Genomic DNA, 27,570 nt, shown 5'->3' with positions numbered 1-27,570 from the left:
AAGTTGACGGGTAGAAAGGTCGAAAAAAACGGGGGTTTTCGAGGCAGAGGATAGCAATCGAGGAGTCTACCGACTGTGGAATGGGTACAGCGTGATGTGCGAGATAGTCGCTGTCGGGGGGCGTAAGTAGGCGTTTGACGCAAAGATTGAAGCTGGCAGCCGCAAAGAGAGTATTGAGCAGGGACAGTTGCCGTTGTGAGAGGCCCAGGTTAGGCTCCTCGTCGTAAAAGCGTGCTGACGTGGGAATTAGCTGTCTGCATGAAAATCGGAAAGAAGCTGGCTCTTGCCACGTTTGCTCACGAGTTAGCGAATGGAGACGTCGGCCCGCGCAACGCCTCGAGGCCTCGAGGTGCGGAATTGATGGCGTGGGGTTACATAGATTCAAGAGTCCGTAACGCCTGTTGGTCTGATACCAGGCATAAGGCGTAGGGCGGAAGTCGAGCTTTTTGAGGCAGGGAGAGGGAAGACGAGTTGCGAGACGCCTCTTGAAGTGAGGGGCTGAAGACGTCATTGGCGCGAGGCGTTGAGGATCGATTATTCGAGGCGCATACTGCTAGGCGCAAATACTGAGGATTGCGAGATGGACGCTGTCACGGATGGGTCGGGTTGATGCTTCTTGGGATTCGGGAAAGGCGCGTCCAACTCCCTCAGAGACGGTTCCGCGAGGGTGAGATGCCCTCTAGAAGGTGGCAGAGGTAGCTGAGGTGGCTTTACGTGAGCCGAACGCTTGCGTAATTCGTGGTCTGTCACGTTTAGACAGAACTTAACGAACTCAGACAACGAGAGCAGGGGGTTGTGAAGTTGACGAGACTATATATTCGACTAGCTATGATCTATGAAGGGAGTGGCATGTCATTCAGGCTCCTTGCCACAAGGGCGCAATTCCGTGACCTTGAATTCCATCTGGATCGCGTTGTATCGGTAACAGGGTAGCTTTGAAACGCGGCGACACAGTGGAAATCGCTTTCCTTCGATGAGCTCGCAGACAACTTGTTGCATTGCCGCTTGATGAGAACACCCATCGTTTGGACTCCCTCGGGGTCGAATGCTTGCGCCATGGTGATGATCTCTTGGGTGGCGATGTCGACGTTGCACGGAACTACAGCAAAGATGATGGTTCTCGGGCTTTGCATGTAGCCCTGGCCATCCTTTGGACCCCCATACAGCGAGGGTGGTGGTTCTCGGGCTTTTCATGTAGCTCTGGGCCATGCTTTTGACCCATGTTATGTCCTCGTCCGTGGTCCACCCAGACGTCGCCGTTCTGAAGATGCCAGGCACATCAATCACGGTGAGATGGTTATGCCCGAGAGGGGAATAGGTCGTGTGCGCAAAAGTCTGCACACTTCATCCTGGTTCTTTTGGGCGATTGTAAAGAGGCTATCGCTGCTCTCGGGGCAGCGGCGATAGAAAGTGTCGACGTAGTATAGTAGCGATATTTTGATGTTGAAGGAGTAATGGGCTGTGGTAGTGTGAAGAGGGAGATACCTGCCCCTATAAATAAGGCGATTCGCGCTCTCTTCACATACCCCCATAGGTGACTATAGAGGTTTCTTGGTGAGCCATCCTGGCCCTCGAATATTTTCCCGTGGGAGTCATACGGCAGTCAACAAGGGGCGCCCCCGGCAAACAGCGAAGAAGGAAATTTAGAAGGGAAGAAATGGCCGCGACTCTTGACGACGTAGTAGCGGCCGGCTAGGGGGATACCCTGCGACGTGATGCAGACGACGACATAGCAATGTAGTTGTCGAGAGATTGCTCCTGATGATGAGCGCAGGAGTAACCTGGTTTTGCTTGGTGTAGCAGGAGCAAATCGTAGTGTTCGTAACTTCGACAAACGCTCTCCATGAGCATGAATCCTAGTGTCAACGAGGACCCAGTGCTTCGCATGGCGAGGTGGCAGTGGACGGATGGTGACAGCGAGTAGAAACAATCCAGACGTATGTAGTTTCTTAACACAGGAAATAGCGCGAACCGGTTCAAGCGTGGTTGCCGTCGGCTGTGAATGAGCATGTCTTTTGAACGGGAGTCGACTTCGGATTGTCGACCGTTGTGGGGGAAAGGTCGATACAGCTTGCGCGTTGAAAATTTTGGCTCTCGTGGGAAAGTGTGGCAACAAGATGTGATACTCGTTGAACCCGACCACGCGACTGTTTCTCGTCGAGTGAGCTCAGTGATTTGGTAGGGGGCTGTCGGTTCGATGATCGTGGAAAGGTGATGGACCTGAGAAAAATAAGAGTCAGCAACAGCATGTGGTTGAAATCTCAGTAGTATCGCCTACCTGTCTTTGCACCTATCCTAGAAGGCTTCAATATTGCGACTTGAGCGCCTGTGTGCTTGCAGGCTCGCGGTGGATGTCATGATGCGATCGAGCTGCGCTGGTTGTTGTGCAGTTGGATGCCTGCTCGTGTTCGCGCTGGCTCGTGATGGATTCCATGATGTGATCGAGCTGTGGTGGTTGTTGTGGTGCTGGATGCGTGCCCGTACTCGTGTTTTTTCGTGGTGGGTGCCTTGATGCGACCAAGTCCAGTCGCCTGTCGCCGTCTCCCATGTTTTCCTCCGCCTTGCCTCAGATATGCCCCTTCCCAACATACCCATGCGGCGCCTCAAGGACTTCCAATCAACCCCGTTCCCGCTTCAATCCCTTCCCAGCAGCTGGTGCCCGACTCCCTCATCTACCCATTGCTCCCTGTCGTCTTCTCCTACCGATACCCGATGCTTGTGTGTCCTTCTCTCCATGGCATCTGCCTCACTCCCGGCTCATCACTGATTCCATTGCTCTTTGCTTCGCATCCTTCCTGTTGGATCTTTTGTTTTCTTTCCGCACCCTTCTTCTTTTTTTCTTTCTTTGGTCTTTTTTTTTTCTTTTTGTTTTTTTCCCTCTCTTGTCCTTGCTTCTTCCTTTCCCCTGTCCTCTTTTCCTTCTCTCTTGTCTTTCCCTCGAGTTGTAATAGCCCAACCAATCCTCTTCAAACAGATCTCGCCATCAATGTATGCGTAGACACAACTCCAAGTGTTGCTCCTTCTTGCCAATGCAGACCTTGCTAAGTCAATCTTCGAGGCCCGCTCAGGTCCATGCCTTTCGTCATAGCTCGCAGTGATGACATCCATGGATATTGTAGAGTTCGATTTGCCACGAAGTGTTGTCCAAAATCCGTTGATGCGCGACAGCCACCCTTCTCGCGAAAGCGTCCAGGATATGCCATTTTCGCTGTACCAAAGGAGGGGAACTTCGTGTGTAGAATCAGACTTGAGTCGTAACCGTTCAACAGCAATCCTGTAACCACATACTTTGGATAAGCCGGGCGCTGCGATGTGTCTGTAGTCCTGTGATGTCAGCAATGTTGTTCCGGGAAGATAAAAGGCAGCACTCGGCAACTCACTGCATCCATCCCTGCGCAAACCATGGAATTCAACGGCAAAAGCTATCTTGCATCGTTGTAACGGATATGTTCCGGGCAACCATAGTCTAGGGTGCGATTCATGGAGCCCATTGTGTGAAAGGTCCAAATGCGCTGAGTTTCTGGGTAAACGACGATGAAAGTAGTGGCTCCGTCCACAGGGTTGTAGTGAAGATGAGCAGGCATGTCTGAGCAGAGTTGCCATCGACAGAATGTCTGGAGAGGGGGAGATGCAGAGGTGAAGCTGAGAAGAGATGCCGTTGATAGACTGCCTGAAGGAGGGAGATGTGGAGATAGAGCCGAGCAGAGATGCCATCGATGGAACGTCTGAAGAAGGGCGAAGTTGAGGTAGAGTAGAGCTGAGGCGGGAAAGGTAGAGAGATCATGTATGAGGCGCTCAACTTGTCGGTCTCTGGGCTTCTGTTGGTCGAGGGGCTTCTGCTGATCGCTCGCTGGGCTTCTGCCGGTCGAATAATTTCTGTCGGTCGAATGTCTTCTGTCGGTCGGCATCTCCAGCCAAGACTGAAGCCATCTCCAGCCTTGGCTGGAGGCATCCTTCGTGATGAGAAGGATAATGCCAGGTATTCACCGGGCATTGACGCAGGCATCAGTCAACCTTCAGAACATTGACCGAATGAGCAACACCCTCAATGGTCTCGTGCTCTACTGCGATTGTCACGCGTGCGTGATTGAAAATGACACGCGGATCGAAAAAATCTTTGCGTCTCTGATTTAGCATTCTTTCGCTGAAAGTTCCCAGGTGACACCACGGTGAGGTACAGAGTCCGACTTCGTCACCCATAAGTAAATAGGTCCAAAATCAACTCAAATAAATGAATGATAGCCACCTCAGAACGCAAAGCATTAACCTAAGAGGAAAATTCAAAGTCGAGGATTGTTAATGTTCAGTTGGTCAGACTTTGTGTATGTGAGTGAGAATCCGCTGCGATAGTATTGATCGCTAAGAAAACAAATAATCACCGCGTAATTCCAAGAGATCGCTTAATTTCCCCTGTGCGGCTGTATTTCCTATTCACTTACTTACTTCTATTGATAGCTATAGTAATAATAGTCGTCATAAAGACGACAATAAGGATAATAATACAAGTTATAATAGAGATAGAAATAGCGATAGCAATAGAAGATAATAATAACGACGATAAAGATAATAAAGGCGGCGAAGACGACGAAGACGACGAAGACGAAGATAATAACAATAAAAACAAAGACAACAACAAAGGCGATAATAACGACAAAGTGATTAGATCATAGCCACAGGAAAAGTAGTTACCTTAGCATATAAAAAATAGGACGTCTCAATTTCAATTAAAAAGCGACTTGTCTATTCTATTGCCACACTAACCCTAAGTGATAATTCTTCTTATTCTCTAGTAAACTTACTGCTCTTAGTGTAGTTTTACTGTCTACGTGAATACTTCTGATCAGGAGAGCAGAGATCTACACTTATGTTAGTTTAATAGTCTGTTTAGTCTAAGAGTTTTATTATCCCTATAGTCTCTATCGTTTTGATTATCCCTATTATCTCTATCGCTTTTATTATCCCTATCGTCTCTATCGTCCCTATTACTCTTCTAGTCCCTATCTCTACTACTATCCTCGCCGTCGCTATTGTTGTTGTTAATGTTGTCGTTCAGTGTGATTGATATCGTCCTCGTCGTCGTTGTCGTCGTTGATTTTGTCATTGTCGTCCCTATAGTGGTTGATACTTACTACCCGACCGAATAGCAAGACCTCTTTCGGTAATGTAGCCGTCTAAGCTGACCACCGCGCACTCAGGTCACACGCACACCCAACGCAACCCCCCGCCTCATTTCAACAACTTCCCCACACGAAGTCAGCCAAGCCCCGAGAGCGGCATTATGAAATGCCGTGGGATTTATGAGGTGGCAATAAGACCTGCAAAGCCTGTGGCGTAGCATCTGACAAACCCTCAGCTAGCCAAGGAATTTTCTTTCACGCGCAGAGTCAGCACGACCAGTTGTTAGCTAACGAAAGAATGGTCAAATTCAATGCAACGTCTGGATTCAGGGTATACGGCACGGTATATTGGTATGGTATGTAGGTAGAGAAGAGTTGGCTTGAAGAGGGCCGCACCCAATAGCCGCCACAACGGCTTCGAGCGCTTACACTCTTCAGCTATGCAAAAGTAGACCGCACGTCTCCAAAGTCTCCGTGTCCTCGTGACATTAAAGGGATATCCAACAGCAATAAGAAACCATCAACACAACTCGCTCGCTCGCTTGCTCGCTTAGACAATTTCACCACCGCGGTAAGAGGCGTCTCAGATTTAGACGTTCTGGACGTTGACGACGTCGCCGTAGCGGTCGACGGCAACCTCCTTCTTCTGGGTGGACTCCTTGACGGGGTTCTTGGCGGCGAAGATGTGGTCGAGTTCCTCGAGCTGTTTTAGAGGGTTAGTAAGGCTGCCTTTAAGCCAAGCAAGGGGAAATGAGAGCTTACGGTACGGCCCTTGGTCTCGGGAATGTACAAGTAAATGATGGCCGTTTGAACAAAATCCCAAACGGTGAAGATAATGTAGGTCTTCCAGGCGATTTTCTGCATGGAGACGGGCCAGGCAAACTGGTTGAGGAGACCGGCGGCGTTGACAGCCAAGTTGGAGAAGGCCATACCCTTGGCACGCATCTCGAAGGAAAGAACCTCAACGGGGTAAAGAGCCTGGAGGGGAGTGATACCGACGGAGTACACGGAACCGAAGAGGAAGATCATGGCCAAGCAGGCTTGCGATGCGGCCGCGTTGTGGAACTCGGAGTCGCCATCAGCGTTGATGGTCTCGGACTGGTGAAGAATGCCGGAGGCAATGGTCATGCCGAGCCAAACGACAGTGCAGGCGGAGAAGGAGAAGAGAAGGAGCGGGCGACGTCCGACCTTGTCGACAAACAGGGCACCGAAGATGGCGCAGGCAAATTGTTGGCATGAGTTGATAAGGGTGATGTTGGCCTGCTGGATGGGGTGCGTGTAGCCGGCGGTGTCGAGGACGGAACCGAGGAAGTAAGACAGAACAGCGTTTCCTGAAACAATAATTAGTCAAGTCTCTCATATGCTTGAGGAAACAACTTACCAGCCCATTGACCAAAGATGGACACGCACATGTTGCAGCAAAGACGGTAGACAGAGGCGCGGTTGCGGAAGAGAGCGCGGTAATCCCACCAGCGCTTGTCAGCACCGTCCATGTCAAGAAGCTCTTCATACTCGTGCAGTTGCAGCTTTACCCAGGGGGAGTCGGGGTTGCCGTTGCCGTGGTACTTAGTGAGCACTGCAGTGGCTTGGTCCTTTTTGTTGTTGACGAACAACCACCGAGGGGACTCGGGCAGCCACATGCAGAAAAGAACGATTAAACCAGAGAACAAGCACTGGAGCCAGGTGATCAATCGCCACGAGGAATCGAAAAAATAGTTAGCCGAGTGTACGGAGCGATGAAGATGGTGTTGTGAAGTTGATCATGAGTCTGGGGCTGGGTTGTTGTTGTGACGGCTTCAATTCGCCGGCCCCACCGCTCACGGCCCCACCCCGTAGCCATACAAACAGGGAAGACAACGACAAGAAAGGAATGAATGAAAGAAGGATCGGAAAGATATCGGTACTTACCACCATGGATTTCCAGGGCACCTCGTGCAGTGCCGGAAGCAACAATCGCACCAGAGAACCAGAGGGTGTTGTACATGGCACCGACGACACCGCGGTAAGCGGGGTGGTTGATTTCGACGACGTACATGGGACCGGCAGAAGCTGCAATGGAGACACCGAAACCGAGGAGGAAACGGCCGCCCATGAACTGGCCGGTGCCGTTAGCGGTGGCCTGGATAACCGTTCCGATGATGATGATGCTGGCTCCGATGAGCATACCGATGCGGCGACCCCAGGTGTCAAGAGCCGGACCGACGAAGGGAAGAGCGACGACACCACCGATCTGGTAGATGGAAGAGATGATACCGGCCCAGATACCGTCGTTCTCGGCTCCGTAGCGCGCCTTGAAAGAGGGGTTTTGCAGCAAGTTGTTGATGAGGGAACCGTCGTATCCGTTCATGGTGGAACAGAAGAAACCAACGAGAGAGAAGGCGTAGATCAGGATCTGAGCCTTGGTCCAGGCACTGGGCGGCTCCTTGATCATGGCCTCGTTGAAGGCCTCGGAGCCGGTGACCACCTTGGTCTCGACTTCCTTCTGTAAAGTCAAGCACGTTAGCAGACGTCCATGTTTCCGCGGCAGCAATGGAGGCTTGGCTTGCCTTGTCGGAGTCATGGTCGACATGGTGGGGTGAGATGTTGACGGAGTCAACCTTTTCGGCCATCTTGGCTGTTGGTGGCAAGCCGCCGAGAACTTCCTCGTTCAAGTATTGGCACTCTGAGGAGAGCTGCAGTTGCCGACTACCACAGTCTGTACTGTGGTTTTGGATGTTGCGGTGGAGAGGGATGAGGGTGAGGATGGGAAACTCAAGACGAACCAGCCAGGGATCGCGGGACAGGCTGAGGTTTTATGATTTTCGGCGTCTTGGTCCCTGGGAGACGGGATGAGGAGTAGGATTCCGATGGAGAGACGCGGTAGCTCGCAAGAACGCACCCCAACTTCCAATTGCCCATCCTTAGGTCGGCCGTTTCGAGCCTACCCTCCCATGCATGGGAGGGGTGGGCAGGTGGAAGGACGGGCCACTCCCACATGGGACCGAAAGGGCGGCAGGCCTGTAATACTTGGACTTTGCTTATACTGGCTGGGCAGCAGATCGTTGGTTGCACCACCCTCGAACTGCTCACACCCCTTGTTGGTACGGCCCCCCTGCTCTATGCAATGTGCGGTGCTGATTGCCACTGGGCCCAGTCCATCAGCATCCGACAGATGGGCAGAGTAGACGGCCGGTTATGTGTACGGTGTTGCCGGTTCTCGCCTACGACTAGAATCACAGACTTTCTTGAAGAATTTAGGTGTGGCTGTCTTGGAGCGTGACACTGCTTGGCAGGTACCAAGAGTCCCTCGTTGATGGTCTTGGTGGCTGCGTCGCAATCAATGTGAATTAGATTGAGTGGGCATCGAGGCAACTCATCTAGAAACCATGAGGGACACCTGGGGAACTGGGTTGTGTGTGCTGCGCGCTTGAATTAGCGTGGACGCAACCCCGAATCCCCAACTCGTCGACGGCTTGCTGGCTGGCTCATTCAGTGCTGTGCCGTTGTGCCAGGGGCGTTAATGGGTCACTGTCCAGCTAACCTGTCAACGCGAGACGAAGAGACGACGCGGGCCGGCAAGCCAAGTCGACATGGTACACCTGTGTTTGGTGAAAAAAAGCCAACGACATTGACTGAACTGTCAATGGCGTTGGGCAGATTGACAGAGAAACATGGTTGCGGCCTTTGAGTCCTCACCGGATCAGCGGGTCGAAGTGCTCCGCAAAGACTGGGGTGTTTACAGATGCTGTGCTGCTCTCCGTTTCTCGCACCAGCCTGATGGAGACGCGCTGGAGAAGCGCCCAAAAGAAGGTTTTGCTGAATCTGGGGGAGTGTGTGGGCGTGTGGAGATGCTGCCCGTCTTGCCTCGAGTTGGCCGGGTTGCGTTGCCAATGGCAATAGCACATGTCCGGGGGTATTGCGATTCCATGCGTGACTGTGATGCGCCGCGACTCAGCTGTTCGGAGATATTTTTGTTGTTGGCAATAGCTTCTCTCAACACATCAGGAACATTTGTGGGAATCGAATCATCATCTGGCTCCGTGAAAGCGCTTGCCCGGGATCTCGAAGTCCAAAGCCGAAAACACGAGCCAGTCGCATCAAGGCACACGGCGGGCGTGGCGGCGTTTGGGTTGGTCGGGGACAGGTGAGATGGTGGAGAGAAAAGCTGGAGGAGATCTGGAGAAAGAGGCCACCAAACCCAAAAGAGATGGCAGGGAATCCAAATGAGAGGAGCAAACGTCTTCTCCAACCGGGCCGTCTTTCCATGTGGCCTCAGGGCCAACGACGGACGGCTGTCACTCTAGCGGCGGTCTCTGTCTTGGGCGACTTTGCTGCTAATGTTTCTCTGAGCAGACGCTAAGAAATGTCGTCTCATCTCGCTTCCGCATGTTTGTTGCTAACAAGAGTACTTACAGTTGGCCTGTTTGTCATACTCACAGTATGTGTTTACGATAGTACATCCCTGTCACAACACAGATGAAGTCCAAAGAACAGCAAGAGAAGCTGACGACCTTTCGCTCTTTGCTAGCAGTTGAGAAAATGAACGTGGAAGTTTAATCTCTCTTCTTCCTCCTCAAATTGTCCCAGCCACATCGACAGGAAACCATCAAACTACATGATCGACTTGACAATTGCCCATGACCTTCTCCTACTCCCCTCTCAAAGTCCCTCCCTTCCATGAGTCCGCCACGCTATGCCTATCTGGTTGACGGGCCGCCTTCCTCCGCCCTAAATTTCTGCTCAAAGCGGCAGCCCAGCCCGGTCAGCGCCTCTAGACCCTGTCGACGCGAGCTAAGGCAGCCAGTCTCCACGATCCCTTGCCCACCCACACGCCCTTGACCTCCATCGTCTACTTCGACCTGGCCGCCAAGTGCTCACCTCCCGCTCCATCGACTCGGGCTCGAAGAATCGATGTATCACGCCCCCAAATCCAACGGGCGTGTACAAGCCATGTTCGCCGTCTGATAGGGCGTGCGCTTCTGTCGGTTCCTTCAATGGTTTCCTGCCGCTGCAAGCCACCGGCAAAGGCATCCTGTTCCTTATTTTTGATACCCTCTCCCAAGCAGCCTCGAAGACGTGTGAATGGTCCACATTGAGTGGTGGAATCCCGCCCTGCGAAAAGGCCCGACAATACACGAGGCACCAGGACTCACACGCGACCCGTCAACACGGCTCTTGCTGCCAGACATCCATGTCTGTTAGTCAGACCATTGTCCTTCCACTCCCCACACATGCTGCTTCAGTCGTCTCGTTAGCTCGCTGCTCACCTGAGACCTGGGAGGAGGCCGACGTTGGGGCATTCTCCTCTTGCACCTGTTCCCGCCATTTAAGTCCAGCCACATTCGTTTTCGCTCTCCAGACCTCGTCCTACCTGCTTGTCCGGGCCGTGATCCAACGCCACGCTGCCGCTTGCTGTGACGGAGGAAAGCGCCCTACCGGCCGCCTTCATCTCAGGACGACGGACCCGAAAGCTGCGCTGCTGTGCCGCTGGTGAGCGTGCGGGACGGATCCTACGACCGAAAGCTGCCAGCAATGGATCAAGCACACTGACGGCGATGTCGGACGCCCCCATGGCTTACGACCGGCAGGCGGGTATCGCTTCGCGATGAGAAACTTCTAAGTGGCTGTTTCATGGTGTATCGCAAGTGAAGGCGCTTCACCTGAATGATATTCATCAAGATTTCGAAGGCAATTTGCCAGTGATGGCGGAAGAAGATCGCCTTGCATAGGCCCTCGTCCAGCTTGGGGGCTTCGCCTCGGGAGAAGTAGGCATGGCAAGCCTTTGAGGTCTTTGGTGACAACTAAGATCGATAGCTATTATTTGGAAGATTGTAGAGCCAACATCCAAACTTAGCTCTAAAATCAAGCTCCATCTAAGCTCGTGGATGAGCTTTCAGCATGGAAGCCAAGCATGCGTAGATCATTGTAACCTCTGGTATGCGCCCATCAGCAGGATCGGCCTCGGCGATCCCCGTGGCAAGCCTCGGCCGCGTTCCGACTTGGAGGAAAATCGGGTGTGCGTGGCGCTGTGGCCGTACGAAGAATCGTCTCTCTACAGCCTCGACTCACCACTCATGAACGACGTCTTACTACCAGTTCTCCCGGCCGGCATAAACCCATGGCAGTATTCAAGCCAAGACATGTGACCTGCGGTTTTGGTTTTGCTATTGCAGGGTTCGCTCCGAAAAGCCGTCTTGTCTCGGCGCCTTTGCATGTGTTCCAGCGGCACAGCACACTCTGGTGTCGAGAACTGGATCTGAGGAAGCACCCACGAAGCTGGAGAGCCAAGCTGGCCATGTTGGATCCTTGCCAGCTATCGATAGCCACCCAGATGTCGAAAGTCAGTTGAATGCGAGACCGTCAAATCCATGTTCACAGATCGGAATTCGGCTGCAGCGATGTGCACCTCGACGACGGCGCAGTTTGGGGTTCCAACAGACCAATGCAGACTGCTTTACGGCAACGTCTTCCGCCAACTACTCCCAGTCCAGCCTTCAGCATCTCTGCCTACGAATACCCCAAGAGAAGTGATGCCAAATTTCCTGATGTGGCCTTAAGTGACGTGGCGCTAACGGATCACCTTTCCTGAAAGAAGACCGGGGTACTACCCTCCATGCCCCCCGAAGTGTGGACAGATCCGCGGTGCTGGAAACAGTCCCCTCAGGCACTAACCGTTTTTCTCCTCGTTTATTAGACATCTTGGTTCACGGCCCTTCAAAAGCTTCGGATCAACAAATGCAAGCGCCTCTAGTACGTTTCGATGCCTTACCCCTGACAACCCTTTGAAGGCCACATTCAAGCCAAGATCGTGTAGCGAGAAGGCTGGGGCATACACATCGACCGGATCGAGCCTACATTGCAGCTCACCCTGCATTCGGAATTTCTAATTCCACATTCCCTCCAGTTTTTGCGGTTTGCATATGCTTTTAGTGGGCCACCCACTTCATGTAGTCACCCACCTTTCAGCCCGACTACCTTGCCTTGCAGGAGAGATGGAAAAGGGGCCCGATGCCAGCTACGCGGTGAGTACTCAAGTGTGGTTCTGGTTGCACTAGCGGTACCGCGTCCCGTAGGCGGATTCCGGCAGGGGCCAGGACATTGTTGCATGGTCGCCGAGGCCTGCAGCTCGGGGTCCGCGTTTCTTTGCTACTTGGGATAGCGTCGCGTCGTCCCGCTAGGCGTCGCGTCTTCAGGTTTCTGGTTCTTTCGTTTAGTCTCCGCAAACCTCAAGTCTGGTCTACCTTCAAGTCCAGAACCAATTGCCGCTTCTGACGACATGATCTGGACGTGACTTTCGTCTTGAGCTTGTCAATCAATGGCTCTTGACCTTGTCGATAGTTCGACTTTCGACAATCTTGAGCTGTTGCCAAACTCAAACTCTGGCTCGGAGGTTCAACACGCCTCCAACTTTAATGACCTCCTTGCCTGCCGACATCCGTCCGACGGGACCTTATCATCGTTCAGGTTTTGAATGGAATCAGCGAATGCGGTGGAAATGTTCCCTAGGGGCACTAGGTCTTTCTTCTGTCTGTCGAAATTTCTTCGTTTGAGGCTCCCTTTTGATTGACTTTGTCATAGCTAACATTTACGAAGTCAGGCAAGTTTCCGTAAGAATCTCCCAGCACCCTTCATTCCACTTCTTGTTTCGAAGAACACTACCTGACAGTTCAAGGACTATAGCTATTGCAGCTCGCCTTGATGAATTTGCCCCACGGTCCCCTCATAGTCGCCCAAAGCCGGCATCCATGGATGCGAATGAGCTGTCATCTCCCACCGTTTGCCCCCATTCTCGTACGAAAGCCATCGAGTCGGACATGTACAAGCCCCCGACGTCGGTCCAGTTGTGATGAGCTTCTGTCTCGAGAGTTAGAGATGGAGAATAAGCTCATAACGGGAACACAGTTTGATGACGGTATGCCGTTCACTTTTACAAACAATTGTGTCAAACAAGCACAAAACAAGCACTCCATGGCTAGTGCCCAAAGGTGGTCATGAAAGCCTTTACCAGACATGCCAATAGGTAACCATAAATGGAACGACGTTTTGTCGCTTGAGGCGCAAATTTCGGCTACCAACTCCACAATGCGTGCATATTTGCATACTGAGTCTGTTGTGGTCACCAATCGAAAAACTATCCTCTGAATGGATATGCTTCTCTCCTCGTCTACCTTCACATCTCTGTACCCCGTACTTAATCTTTAGTCTTTTCCTTGACGATGACGTTTCGATGTGTTCAGGTGTATGATCATATCTCCTGGGCCACGGAACATCACAAAGCGCGACGAGCTCTACCAAAAGCCAGACCAGCGTTTCGGCGAGGTTAAGGCACCAAGAACGTCGCGTGAAAGTCATGTCTGGGCTAGCATGTGACAGCCAACATCTTGCCGTAAGCCAGAAGAGAGGGGCAAATTACTTGATAAGGATTTCTGATAGCTTCTAAATCAACGGTCAAAGACTGCCCGTACCTCCGAGTCGGGCTTTACTGAAGTCCGGGGCGGCTGAAATCCTGCGCCGCTGCCTTGGAATGCATCACGGTGAGGGTTGGCTCAGGAAGTATTGTGTGTAAATACGGAACATGCATATGCCGTAATCACGGTCTGCTGAGAGAGAAAGTCGTTCTTTGATCCAATCAAAATGTTGCATGATACAGGGGAAGAATCCCAGAGCCTCGTCGAGCCACACCTACCGCCAGCCCCCAACTCAACTTTACAGCCCTCCACCTTGGATCGTGACATACAAGAGCCAGATATGGTCACCCTTTGCGTAGGTGGCTTCCGAGGAGCATTATCTCCAGGCATATGCTTTTGTCAGCATGTAAGCCGCGTAAATTATTGGCGTGAAGTATCGAGCTACCCACCACCCAGCGACTGGAGAGAATGACCACTTTTTGTGAATGGTTCAGCTGATGGGAGATCCAATGCCGGTGATTGGCTCGTTTGGAGTGAGTGCTGCGTGCCAAGGCAGCCCCATTGCAGCCTGCCTTCAGTATCGTCGCACAGAGCAGCAAGTATCATCTTGAATGGGGGTCCCGCGCGGCAGGCTAAAATTCTGAACGTGGGATGAGCTCGTCAACTCAATGATAAAGCTGTTGCCTGGCCAGTTTCTCTCAACTTTTGGAGTCTGTTTGATATTTCTCTTCTTTGCGTGTTTCACATCCTCGGCCCAGATTTCACTTATCGCCATGGAAAAGCTGAGCCGGCCGTCAAAGCTACAGGAGGATTGTCGTCTGCGTGGACGGCACTTGGTTCAACGAGGATGGACGCGAAGGTAAGGGTCAGTGTACATGACAAAGCACACAGCTAAATCGTATACAGGCCATGGCCACGGCAATAACAGCAATGTGTTCCGTATCTACGCCTCGGTTAAGATTGGGAAGACAAAAGATGGAGACGGAAATGAAGTTGAACAGGCAAGGCTTCCGTATTTGGTATGCTTTGCTTGTAGCTGACTGTCTACAGATTGCGAAGTATTTCCCCGGAATCGGTACCAACAAGATGCCACTGAACAGATTCAACGATGGAATGACTGGGAAAGGTTGCGAAGAGCAGATCCAAGAGGTTTACGCAGTAAGTCACGCCATGTGTTCAGTGGGCTGTTTCTTTGCTAAATGAAGTTAGTACTGCTGTCGAGAGATTGAATCAAAGCACGACGAAGTGTGGTTGTTCGGTTTCAGCCGTGGAGCATGTAAGAGGTGCATTCATAGGGGACTGAGCTGAGTTGACGGACATACAGATGTCGTTCGGGCCGTTTCCGTGCTCCTGAACAATACCACGATGCGCGAAGCTCTAAATGTGAAGGATACTTCAATGTGGAAGGCAATCAAAAGCTTTGGAGTAAGGCGCCGGAGGACTGGATTTGCTGGGCAGGAGTTTCGGTGGCGGTGAGTGGTGTTGCGTTCCTTCATTTTTTTCAGCGCCATCCTGACGAAGATTGATAGCCGTGAAAACACGCGAGACCCCCCAAAGATCAGATTCCTTGGCCTATTCGACACTGTTCAGATGACCTTCGGCAAAGACACTGTCGACATATCCGATCTAAGCTTCACCAATGAGATTCGACACGCCTTAGCCTTGAACGAAGAGCGAAAGACCTTCCCTCTGCTTCCGATCGATCCGATTCAGAATACCAATGTCAAGCGGGACAGTCACCGCTGCATCCAGGCATGGTTCGTGGGTGCACATGCAGACATGGGTGGCGGGGCTGATCACGACGGGCTGTCACTGTATCCTCTCCAGTGGATGATGATTGAGAGCATGGCTGAGGGCCTAATCCTCGACTATGATCCTCCTGATTATATCAAGGGCCTGATTGATAGTCCTATGGACCTTGCCTTCCCCAAGCCCCCGAAACTTGCTGACCTTGGAGACAAAGTCTTGGAGGCCGATGTTCCAGAGAGTCTTATCAAGACTGAACCATGGACGTTTAGATACTCCAGCGGGATTGAGATCACGATGTACGATCTCCGGCAATCGCACAATCACGGGAACTTGCAGCAGGTCCCAAGACGGAGACTCCAGAGACGTGTGGGGCCGAACGGCGAGCAGAAGATTCGGTCTACGCATGAAGTCCTTGTGAATAAGGGATTCAAGGGCTTCGCGCTGGGAAATAGGCATATTTTCGACACTCAGAGACGCGGTTACTTGAAGGGATACAGTGACGTTTGTGAGTTCACATGCACCCTTGTGCAGAGGTTTAGACCCTGCTGACTTGCTCCCTTAGCTACCAACGGAACGGTGATACACCCATCTGTCTACTTCTTAGTCGATTGTTATCCTACCCTGGGTATACCCAAAGCTCTTGGCAATTTAATGGATCACTTGGAATCATTCCGCGACAGCTTGAAGTATCTCTCAGAAAAGGTGGAAGCGAGCTTCGATCCCTGGCGCCGGGACTTCTTGGTGTCCACGAGTTGCAGGATCCTGATCTGTGGTAACACTGGGGTTGGGAAATCTACGCTTCTCAACCGTGTCTTTGGCATTGCAATGGTAGGTTGATTCGTGGAGTTTGTTGTACTATCCCAGCGCTGACATAGATGATAGACTCAGGAGAACTCCAACCAACGAGGCGAGCATGATATTGAGGAGGCCTTTGAGTCGGATCTGCACCCGGGCATCATTATTCACGACTCCGAAGGTTTCCAGGCAGGCAACAGCAAAGAGGTCTCTGCATTCAAGAAGTTTCTAAAAGCGAGGTCCGGTAAACCAGACATCAAGCAGAACCTTCATGCGATATGGTGAGTGAACTCCCCAACTGTGTGCCAAGTATCCTATAACATCTAACCGATGTATCCCAGGCTGTGCATCGACACGGACACAGACCGCCCAGTTCAGTCGGCGCTGGCGAATGTATTGCAAGAAGTTATTGACATTTGCCCCTTGACACCAGTTGTGGTTGTCGGTACCAAGAAGGACAAGTATCTACTTTTCAATCGGGGCCAAATGAATGAAATGGAATTGCTTTCGGCACGAGAAGCTATCTTCAGACAGAAGTTTGCCGAAGAGCCAGAGACCTCTCCATTCTGGCCAGAGCTCAAAGCTAAAGTCGCTTTCGTCTCCAAGGGTATGTACCCCAACGAGTCTCACCCTAGATCTAGGTACTGATTAGCTATGCCACAGATGACCAAGACTCCATCAAGGCATTGATCCAAATGACAATGGAAAGCTTTAGCAGCCCAATAGTATCTGAGGCGATGGTGGCTGCTCAGATCCCGGATATCGACGCAAAAATGAACCAGGCCATTGAAAAGACGCTTAAGCTGCTCAGGGCAACCGTAGCTGCTGCGGGAGTTGGTCTCGGGACTGGAGTCGTCTCAGCCATAACCACACCAACCATCTCAAAGTTGCTCTGTCAAGAGATTGCGCATGGGTCTTTTGGCATCCCAAAAGCCAGCGTCGGCGATATAAACGATGTGCTTTCTGGCGTCGTCTGGAAAAATCTAGCGCCGTTCATGGCTATGAGTCTGAGCCAATCCTTGATCATCTGGGGTGGTGCTATCTGCCTCACCTGTACCACAGTGGTTGGTGGTATCCCGCTTGCCCTCGGAGCTCCACTTCTCGAAGCACCAGCAGCGGTGCGGATGATTCTCAAGTGCGCCTGTGATCTGATCCTCATCTTGAACCAGGCTTTCAGCCAGTATGGCAAAGGGGTTACTAAGGAGAATATCACAGCAGTTGCAGCCATGTACTTGAAGAGTAAAATTAAGACCACGAAAGATGGCGTCGAGATCGAAAAGTCTCGCAAGCGAGCCGTTCATGGCGCTGTCAACGATCTTGTCCCTTGGTTCTCTAAGAGGGCTTTCGAGGCTTACTCGAGGAAGACGTTGCCGAAGTATCGTGAGGGTTTGAGGGACATTCTTCGGGAATACAGATTTCAGCCAGGCGTAGTCACTGAGTTAGACTTGGATGACAAAATGACCCTTGGGAAGAACAGTATTTCATCTCTTTCTCTGGCGATTTCGGAGGATGAAAAGGATATGAAGTTGTTCAAGGGGGAATTGAAGGATTTCGAGGATGGGAATAACCGTTGACTTCGCTCGTAGTGGTCATTTGCGATAAATAGGTGATTACAGGCAACGACATGGTCACAATAATGCTCTATATTTCTTCTCTTCATGACCATTGCCTTGATTCTATTCAGCGACGTACTAGCGACGTACTACCTACCTTGCATCTACGTTATCATCAGCAGGATTGGGATGAGGAACTCCTTCTGGCTACTTCACCTACCTGCGTACTATAAAGACAGGGAAAACCTGAACCTCGCTAAATCTGAGCAAACCATACGGCCGAAACATAAATCGTTCTCAGTACGACTTAGTCAAATGAGAGTCACGTTCACAATACCCACTATGATCGGATCGTCAATCTATGCTAGGCACCCTCAGCGATTCATCTTACCACGGAAGTATACGGATACGGATCAGGTCATTCAGGTACCACCTTGTACTTCGTCTTTTCAATGATCTATATCTATTTAGAGGTCATCGGGATCTATGCAGGAAGCATGGGGATACGACATTTGATGGCATTCGTTACTAAGGAGCGTGCAAGACCGCGTGGAGGGTTCTGAGTGTTATCCCGTGGTCAGATCTTGAGGATCTCATCGTTCCTGCCTTGAAATCCTCGCCACCCTCAGCTGAACAATTGGTTGGGGCTGGTGCAGGCCTGAGTAATTCGAAGGACTGGAATTTGATCGTCAAAGCTAAGGCGGACAAGGACGAGAATGTGAACATAGTGGTGGGTGAGTCTGACGCTAAGGGGATAGATAAACTCGATTGCGAAGGACGTTTCACATAACTCCAGGCTTCCACCTGTGTAAATGAGATGTCTACCAAGTCAACCATAAGTTAAACAACATCGACTATACCAATTTCCTTGGGTCAAGCTGCACTCTATCCAAACTGAGGCACGTATGTTGCAAACAGTTCAAACGAGTGTAGTGCAGATGACACCTCCTGAGACCCTTTGGGTAGGTGTCTGACGACTTCGTGAACTGGGCAGGGAAACCTCTAAAGTCTTCTCGCCGTTTAGAGGGACTCATGGTAACGATTACTTGTGCGTGTTTGGTATATAACTACGTTTTGTACTGATCCTGATCTGAGCTCAAGCGGCTGCCAGCAGAACGAATCCAACAATCTGTGCCAGCAGCAAGATATGATACTGGAAACACAACAGGCTAGACCTGCCGGCCCCTGCGTCTCCTAGTCAAGCAGTAGTGTTCTTCGCTCCACCCGCAGCTCCTGCGCCGTTAACCTTATCCACGATAAACTTGACTGCATCGTCTCCATTCCTGGTCACGTATCCCAGGTGAACCTGAAGGTTGGCTCCGCTGTCGCAGAATGGGTCGCCGGTATCGCAGAAGGAGGTCATCTTGCTGGCAACCGCGCCACATGCGGCGTTGTCCTGTCTTGGGAAGACCTGCGGATGTATCCGTTAGCCAACTTTGTTTCTCCGTTTGATCTTTCCGCCGGGTATACTTACGCCATCCTTCTGGCTTGTTCCCGTGTTGAAAGGTTGGCCAACAACGTGGCTGGGATCGCCCATGAGCACGACGGCAGAGACTATGCTAGAGTTAGACCTTTTCTGCCCAGTTGTCAACACCATTATACGCACTCTTATCGGTGACATCGGCCGCTTGGGCTGGCGTGGCTGCGAACCCAGATTCGCTCGTTCCGCAGAGGACATCGGCCGTGACGTGCGCTCCCTACGTCGCTGTTAGCTTCTGTCATCCAGCTAGACAAAACCATCTTACCTGGGAGTAGCCCATCAACACCATCTTCGTCTGCGGGCATTGCTTCGCGTAATCCTGGACTAGCTTCGTCATGGCATCAACTCCGGCCTTTTGAGACGGCTGGTAAGGGTTCAGCTGCGCCGGATAGTCGACTGGTGTGATATCGGACCCGGGGATCTGGGCCTGGACCTTGGTCGCGACCTCGCCGATGATGCCCGTCCCGGGCCTCTCGGTACTCGCACGAGCGACAATCATGTGCACGCCCGTCGCGCAGCCGGTAGCCTGTCGCTGTACGAGCGGACTGCCGGCGCCTTGCAAGGCGCCAAGAAAGCCTAAAGCCACGACCGGCGAGGCAACCATCTTGAATTATCGAACGAAGGAAGGGGTCAAAAACGTGGTTTTCAGAAACGTGGGCAGAAAACGAACACGAAAAAGAGTTTGGGAGGATGTCACGCTGATTTTCCTAGCTAGTCTGCCGAAGCCAAAATCAAGATGGGATGAGGGAATGCGATGCTGGGCATTCTTATACTGACTGCATGGCAACTTGCGATGGCACCCGTCAGCCCGAGGAGGCCATGACACGATCGAGACGACCTCATCTCCATCGCGGGCCCAGATCTAACCGAGGCCTTTTCACCCCATTTGAGCTCATTTGCGACGGGAAATGCAAGGAGCGTCGGTGAGTAGAGCAGCAGAATGGCTGAGAAACACAGGCTTTCCGCCGCAAAATGCTTCTTCATGGCGGGGGCATCCCAGCCGTTGGAGTGCGCATCTCAAAATGGAAGAGGAAGCGAAGGCCCAAACAAGCTATTCGGCTTCTCGGCCGAACGTTTGACGGAGAATGGGAGAGCCAACGGCGGCGGGCGGCTAGGTCTCAGTGTGGCGTGTTTCACTTTTTCCTGCGTGCTTCACCCAATCACGGACCAACAGTCTTTTTTTTCCGAGACCTTGGAGATTCCCAGCTGCTTGGAAAGAAAAGACAAAACGGACGGCGGATGATCGGCTTCATGGTTCGTTGGCCCGGGCGAGCGTTAGCCTCGTGGAGAACGGATCCGGGAGATGCGACTGGTTGGTAGCAGTTATGATTCACGCCATGGGCCGTTCGATGGATCAATGGGCAGTCTAAACATTTGCTGGGATGGCCTTCGACCTGGACCCTTGACGTCGGGGAGGCTTGGCGATGAGAAATGCGACTGGTTGAATCGAAGTGTCGGGCAGGACGCTGGAGGCGGTGTTCATCCCAGCTGTGCAGGGTCGCTTGCAGACATCGCTTAACCAAGAGAGAGACTTTACTTTGTTGTCATGATAGCTACCTCGGTGAGCCCAACAGCGTGCCAGTGTACCGGAGGGCCGAGTCTCCGGACGTTGCTCGGCCGGTTACTGGAGGTATTCCAGAATCCTACAGATTGAAAATATAGTCGGGCCAGGCAGCCAGACATACTGGTTTGACTGCGGCGATCCGACACCTTGATCGCCTTTAACTACTTGATACTATGTGTACAGAAGTGGGTCAGCTGACCACACACTCGAACATCAAGGTCATTGTAGATTTTTTTATTACGGAAAGGTTTTTCGCGGTCATGAAACTCCCGTAAGGCTTTCATGGTCACACTCCCACAAATCCGTAACACGAAGCTCAAAATGAGGCCGACGCCGACGCTTCTGGGACTCCCGCGCGAGCTTCGCGATGAAATCATTTATCATACTATCATTAGCTATCCGCAACAGCTTCGAAACTCCAGAGAGGATTACCAAGATAATCCCAGCCCCAAAACGTCGGAGTGGAAGATGGCAGCGAAGTGCCAGGCTACAATTCCAACACGGCCTAATCAGCAGCTCGAGCACACATTCAACTTCGCATTGGCCATGATGTTAGTCAACCGCCAAATCCACGACGAGACGGAAGTTTTAAAAAAGAAGATTCCCCGGCATTTCTTTCTTGATGTTGTATGGCGCCAGAACAGCTGTTGCTCTGCATCATGGCTTCATGTACCACCTCGTGGATCGGGTGAGGTCGCCCCGTTTTACGCCAGAGTGCGTGTCTATAAGCAGTCTCCAGAAAATGGAGAGGCCTGGACGCCAGACGGTCATTTTTGGACAACAATGGTTCAAACAAGGGATCCGAGGCAGTCTGAGCCGAGAGAGTCTGAGCCGAGGAAGTCTGAGCTCCGGTTTTGGCGAAATTGGCCTGAGATGTGTCTGGTTAACTTGTCCCTATGGATCATGGCGCCCCGGTTGCTTGATCATGGCATAAACCCTTGCCAGCAATATTATCCTGGGAGTGCTCTCACTAAGGTCTCCGAGCGATTCGGGCCCCTGATGGATCCAGGAGCCATAGCCTTGATTCATCTCGGTATAACCACCCAGCTCGTGTTAAGGGCACTCTATAAGCTGGAAACTGTGCTGACAATTGGATACGTTAGTGGGGGTATGAACACGAGATCTTGGAGACGATGAGATGATCAACTCGACCAGGGGACAGGGTCAGAAAAGCATTCGCTCTGAAAATTTCAACGAGGCCTTCTATTAAGAGGGCCACATGAGGGTGGCGCCGAAATCCAAGGTGTTGTCCTGCCGTTGACGAGATAGGAAGGGGCAAATCTTCGCCATCTCGCGGTTAAATTTCGAGTTAACTGAAGCTGATTCTGCTTGTTACAGCTTCACCCTGTTCGTTAGAGTTAATGGCGGTACTGCGAGAAACCTTACAATTTACACTGGACACCTGCTGAAGCATGGCAAGATAGCGGAGTCAACTCCACGGCTGCTGGCAACCAGTTGTCCACGAGGCCCAGCAAATCTACCAAGGGCTGTTCACTTTTAGACGTCGACAAAGATAATTCAATACTGATTTCACAACTTCATGACCATCCCGGCGATGTCTCTAGGATACATGATTTTGAGATTATACTTCATCCTCATCTCATGCATGCCTCCGTTGCCCGAGCGGCGACCGATGACGTAATGACATCCGCCACACCCGAACCAGACGAACACCTAGACCTCGCCGATCTCTCCATCGCCATCATCATGCAGTCAAACTCCAATCATTCAACCCATGACACTAAACTAGTGTAATAATGTGAATCCGTCATCACTAATATGGCAGCTCAAATTCCGCCAGAATACAGAGACGCCGACGTTGAACTCGAGCCCTTCGACGAACCGCAAACTTTCCAACATCCGGACTCTCCGCTACCGCACTTTGACGACTTCACGGAGCCTGAGACCCCCGAAAGAACGATGGAAGCAACACCAAAATGGATGAGAACGGCACAGCCGTGGGGGACAGCCCTTTCTCGGAGGGCCGTTGATCTGTTGAAGCCGAGGCTTGCGTGGGGGTACATCATCTGGACGCTCATCGGGCTCTACGTGCTCTACTGCCTCGTCATCCGATCACCACTCTTGGCATCCAAGTTGCCCCAATACTCTGGAAGGTACGGTGTTGGCGCGATCGATGTGGAAGTCCCTGTTCAATCACCGCGGCAAACGAGTGAACTGGCTTTCAAGGACGGCAAGCCGGCATTCGAGCTTGAGACTGTCCTCTTCACGCTGTACTACCCCGCAACCAAAGGTGTTCGAGGAAGGCGACCACGTCACTACTGGATTCCCAAGCCTGTCAGCTTAACGGCGGAAGGCTATGCCCGCGCAGCGCACTTTAACAACTTTATCTCGAGACCGATCTTCACGTTCGCATTGTGGGCTATTGCCGGGAGCATTACGATCCCAGCCGAGGTGGATGTCCCGCTTCTGCCTCTCGAAGATAAGTCTGGGGAGAAGTTTCCGGTCGTGGTATTATCGCATGGACAGGCCAGCTCGAGGACGGACTATACACACTACTGTGGCGAGTTAGCGAGCTCGGGAGTCGTCGTGGCGGCGGTGGAGCACCGTGACGGCAGCGGCCCCGGATCTGTTGTCACCACTGAGAACAGGGAGAGGACGGTGATGTATCTCAACAAGAAGGAACTCCGCGGCGGCAAGGAGATGGAGGATGACGATTTCAAGTTCGAGCAGCTTGCCTTCCGGCAGGCAGAGATTGAGGAGACGATTGCCGTGCTGAGGTCACTGGACGCCGGCCGAGGCGGCGACGTCTTTGAGAAGAACGCAAGAAAGGAGGGCAAGGACCTGGAGCAGTGGGCGAACCGCCTCAACTTCTCGGAGACGGTTATCGCAGGCCATTCGTTTGGTGCCACGGGCGCGTTGCAGGTCCTCCGAGGCGCAACGACGGACGAAAACCCAGCCGTGGGTGGTATCATTCTGGACCCGGGAAAGAGCAGCGGGCGGCTGAACACGGATATCGACGTGCCGATCTTGGTGGTGCATTCGGACTCGTGGTCGAAGAAGGTCACCATTTTTTTTGGCAGGCCGCACTTTGACACCGTTAGAGATATCGTGAAGGATGTGCTCAAGAGGGTTGGGTCCAGTTGGTTCCTGACGAGCATGAAGACGAGCCATCCTAGCGTTACGGACGCGCCGCTTATTGAGCCTCTTCTGCTGAGATGGACAACTGGGGCTACGATCAACGTTAACGAGGGCTTGCGGGAGTATGTGAGAGTTTCGATGGAGTTTCTCGACTTCCTGAGGAATGGCACAAGGCGAGGTGTGCTTTCTGAAGGGGCTACGCATGAAGAGTATGGGGAGGATACGCGGACGGAAGAGCAGAAGGAGCGAATACCTAAGGAGGTGATGAAGTACTGGGAGATTCATGTCGCGCCACCTCGAGAGGAGTAGATCCAGGACAGAAAGAAGATTGTGCTAAGGAGTTCTTACGGGGCTTTGTCCAATCACTGTATCCTGAATAGACGCTGGCCGGCAATGCCTATATTTTCGGTGTTGTCTGCTGGTGTTTAATCCACTGTCGTGGGCCTCGAAGTGCTGTAAACATGGGATGCCTGTCTTGTGTGGCCTGTCTCTGGCAGAACAAGGCGAAATCTTGCAGACAGATCCTCCTAACACCGCCAAAGCGATGATGATCTGCGCTCTAGCTATGCGCAACACGCAGAACATTGATGTTGAAGTTGACATACGAAACATCGTGAGGCCGCCGTCGTCGACGAATATGCCCTGATCCAGTCATCGCAAGCGGATTTGAGATATCAGGCGATTTGATGATGTGGTTGAGACGAGACAAGACAAGACAAGTGATTCGGATAATATTTCTGCGCTGAGGAATCATCAGTCCAGGGAGGCCCAGACGGTACCGGGACACCTAGGAATGCGTGCTGTACCGGCACGGGGACCTCCCGAAGAAAGGGAGACGAACCGGTGGAGTTCTGTTTGGGGGCGTCTTTTGGGGGTCTTGTCGGGATTGGGGGCGCTCTTCTACTCTAGGCTGCTGGAATGACGTGCGCCGGCGCATCGCTTAAAGGACGAGGTTAAAAGATTTGCTGGGTACGGGGGGTTTCGTCGCAAGCGCTGGAGAAACCCTGTCCAGCTGGTTCCCGAGGGGGGTTGCGTCGCTGAGACAGCGCGATTCCAGGTATTCGGACGAGATGGGTCGATTTTCTGGCCGCAGTGTCTTATCCGGCTGGGGCTGTTGGTGGTAACGAATTCTGGGTAAGATGGGAGGATGGGGGCGGATTTTTGGTGATGTTGGTCTTCTTTTCTTGGTGTTTCTGATCTTTCTGATTGCCGAGTGATTTAGCAGTGTTAGTAGCCCAGGTAAGTACTGCGTTGCTTGTTGTTCTACATGCGCAAGGATTGAAGGGGCGGGCCTTGTTGCGTCCTTGTCGCGTTACACGAGAGTTGCGTGCTAGATCTTTGTGTAACGCGAGATGAGAACCCCATTCGGTGGATATGTCCCTGTTCATGTTCCAAAGTCTTCGGATACTGTTCAATCAGATGTTCAAGCACAATCAACAATGGGCCACTTCGTGAAGGGGTGACATTCCATTTCGAATCAAGGCGGTGAAGGATGAATCAATCGCTTTTGGGGGGTCAGACAGGTGAGGCGGACTAATGGGCTTCACAGACGAATAGCAAAACGGCTGGGCGGGACGGCGTACCGCTGGCATGGAAAGAGGGTGAGACACGCGCAAAAGACAACCGCTGCGTCGTCTTCCTGCCGGTCGGGCTGCCTCCGCTGACAAAGGGAAGAGAAATTCTCCCTCTTTCCCTTGCTTGGGCTAGCGAGACAGTCCAAGACAACGGGGGCCGGTGCAGAAGTAAACGTTCAACGTCAGTGGCCGGATTTGGTGCAAGTTTGGGCAGCGGCGAGTTAGCTTTTGTGATAGATGACGGGGAAAGACGCGATGGCATGTTCCTGATTGTGTTGATTCCAGCCTGGTGTCAGGACCAAAGATAGGGAGAATTCGGTGTGTTTGGGATGGCGGGGGAAACAGTGGTGGTTAGTGGACCTAAGTGCTGGGTAATAGGGGACTATCGTGAAGACTCAAGACATTGGGCTAACAAGAGGTGTGTGGCGTCCTTCAGCCCAAGACAACAACACAGAGAGATTGATAATCTGCCCAACAAGAGGCATAATCAGGACGGTAAATCGAGTTTGCAGGTCGGCTCAACTGCCGCATGTCAGCTTCGCTTGCCTCCCTGGGTCTCTCGTCAGCTGTGACATCAACGATTTGACTGGATGTTACTGCAGCCTAGTGTCACAGTGTCATCGATATCAACTTCGCATACAGACATATTCTCCGAGTGAAACACATCCAGACCGGTCATTCATTCCAAGATCAATGATCCGTCAATCTTAGATCAACAAGCAGCCATCGTCGGCAAAGGCCGGGGTTGATGGCGCGGCTTAACGCACGCCGCCAGCAGTGCAGGGGTGCTTCCGGCTCGGTTAACACTTTTTGCGCAGTGAAGTGATGAAGTGATCACAGCCGCATCTCATCACTTGTCGACTTTCTCTAGCACCAAGGCATCATGCCATCTCTTCACCGAGTATGCCAACGAAGCCGAGGCGCCTTAGATGAGACAGCCGAGATGCATGCCCGGCCACCAATAGCCGCGCCGGACGACGTGCGCGAGTCCTCACCGAACGACCCTCAGACAACTCGGTGTGGCGCCGTCTTTTCTTCTTCCGCTCTTGTGGTGTTTAGTCAAAGGCCCTGCCCGGCTGGGCGGAATCTCGTCGCTCATTGACGAATCCCAACAGGCTCGAAATAAGTTTTTGGTGCCCAAAAAGCAAAAGCAAAAAGAAAAAACGGGGGACCCGACCAAGTCTGCGGCCCCATCGTCCGCCCGCCCCAGGCTAGTTATTTCGAATTTAAAGGACAGAGCCAAGAACAGGATCGGCCCGCTGGCAGGGTGGATGGGCGGCGCACCCGCGTTGTGCTCGACGTGCTTGCTGTCCTCCCTCGACGAGCCTTGGACGAATATGGATGGTCGCATACATGACCAGATCTCGGGGAGGGCAGCCGACTGACCGTGCGGCCGGGACTGCAGTTCGGTTTGGGGATTGATGGGACTATGTGTACGATGTGATTAGTCTAGTCTACAGGAAACAAACGTCTGTTCCTGGATGTTTGGCGATGAGGTCTAACTCTTTGTTGATGTAGTTCGCTTCCCCGAAGGAGACGGTTCATCGAGTCCGGCCAACGGACATTGGCCCCGATCTGGCACTGGCGCTGACCATCTGGCATTGGCGTGTTCGTACCATGTTGGCACTGACTGGCTGGTTGATTGATGGATGGATTGATTGATTGATTGTTGGGCTGTTGATGCTGTTGTTGTTGGAACATGACCCCGGTTTGAGTCCGGTCTGGACGCCTTGATTTTTCTGGTTCCTCTTTGCTGATCTTGCTCGTTTGCCCTGAGTCGTAGGAGGTCCCCTGCCGACTGACTGAATCTCGGATCTTTGACTGGATGAACCGCCAACTGCGGATTATTTTACTGTCGCTACGCGCGCTTTGCGCTTCAAAATCCGCCTGGCCACCCACACAAAAGTGACAAGGTACACGCCCCCCTCCCCCCGTTCCCCAAATAATTCCCCATCTTCAAAAATGAAGCTGGAATTCGATTGGATTGACAGCCCTAACTCTGCGTCTCCTCTGCTGCCCGCATCCATGTCCAATGTTCCAATGTTTCCCATGTTCCGCCTTCTCACCCTTCCCACCACCCTCTCTCTCTACCAAAGACAGAGGCAAGAATCTCCAGTCTCCAAGGAAATCGCCCATCCAATCTCCCCAGTTTCCTTGCGACATTGACGCCGCGGCAGACCATCGGTGCCTGCATCTCACCGTCGTACATGACGCCATGCACACCCTTCGTTCCCTTTTCGGGGACTCTTCTC

At 52.2% G+C, this 27,570-nt stretch overlaps 4 protein-coding genes across 4 annotated transcripts; 2 read left to right on the top strand and 2 right to left on the bottom strand.

The window, feature by feature from the left end:
* Window positions 1-5,706: 5,706 nt before the first annotated feature.
* GCG54_00000364 (Quinate permease) lies at window positions 5,707-7,726 on the bottom strand (the record flags this gene model as incomplete). Its single annotated transcript, XM_045400504.1, is given in 5 exon segments — window positions 5,707-5,820; window positions 5,880-6,448; window positions 6,499-6,790; window positions 6,910-7,599; window positions 7,616-7,726. 5 exon segments carry the CDS (start codon window positions 7,724-7,726, stop codon window positions 5,707-5,709), a joined length of 1,776 nt encoding a protein of 591 aa, XP_045269479.1.
* Window positions 7,727-14,277: 6,551 nt separating this feature from the next.
* On the top strand, window positions 14,278-17,622 carry GCG54_00000363 (uncharacterized protein; the record flags this gene model as incomplete). The annotated part of the gene is given in 11 exon segments (XM_045400503.1): window positions 14,278-14,297; window positions 14,311-14,363; window positions 14,411-14,523; window positions 14,555-14,662; window positions 14,714-14,780; window positions 14,829-14,976; window positions 15,034-15,758; window positions 15,816-16,081; window positions 16,136-16,329; window positions 16,390-16,655; window positions 16,712-17,622. 11 exon segments carry the CDS (start codon window positions 14,278-14,280, stop codon window positions 17,620-17,622), a joined length of 2,871 nt encoding a protein of 956 aa, XP_045269478.1.
* A 1,177-nt stretch (window positions 17,623-18,799) lies between these two features.
* On the bottom strand, window positions 18,800-19,685 carry GCG54_00000362 (Acetylxylan esterase 2; the record flags this gene model as incomplete). The annotated part of the gene is made up of 4 exons (XM_045400502.1): window positions 18,800-19,012; window positions 19,076-19,155; window positions 19,208-19,298; window positions 19,347-19,685. 4 exons carry the CDS (start codon window positions 19,683-19,685, stop codon window positions 18,800-18,802), a joined length of 723 nt encoding a protein of 240 aa, XP_045269477.1.
* Window positions 19,686-22,424: 2,739 nt separating this feature from the next.
* GCG54_00000361 (Platelet-activating factor acetylhydrolase) lies at window positions 22,425-24,053 on the top strand (the record flags this gene model as incomplete). Its single annotated transcript, XM_045400501.1, has 1 exon — window positions 22,425-24,053. The coding sequence occupies one exon, from the start codon at window positions 22,425-22,427 to the stop codon at window positions 24,051-24,053; it is 1,629 nt and encodes a 542-aa protein (XP_045269476.1).
* Between the last annotated feature and the right edge of the window lie 3,517 nt (window positions 24,054-27,570).

Source organism: Colletotrichum gloeosporioides (assembly GCF_011800055.1).
Source record: "Colletotrichum gloeosporioides strain Lc1 chromosome Unknown consensus_12, whole genome shotgun sequence".
Lineage (NCBI taxonomy): Eukaryota > Fungi > Ascomycota > Sordariomycetes > Glomerellales > Glomerellaceae > Colletotrichum > Colletotrichum gloeosporioides.
This window is presented reverse-complemented; position numbering and strand designations above follow the sequence as displayed.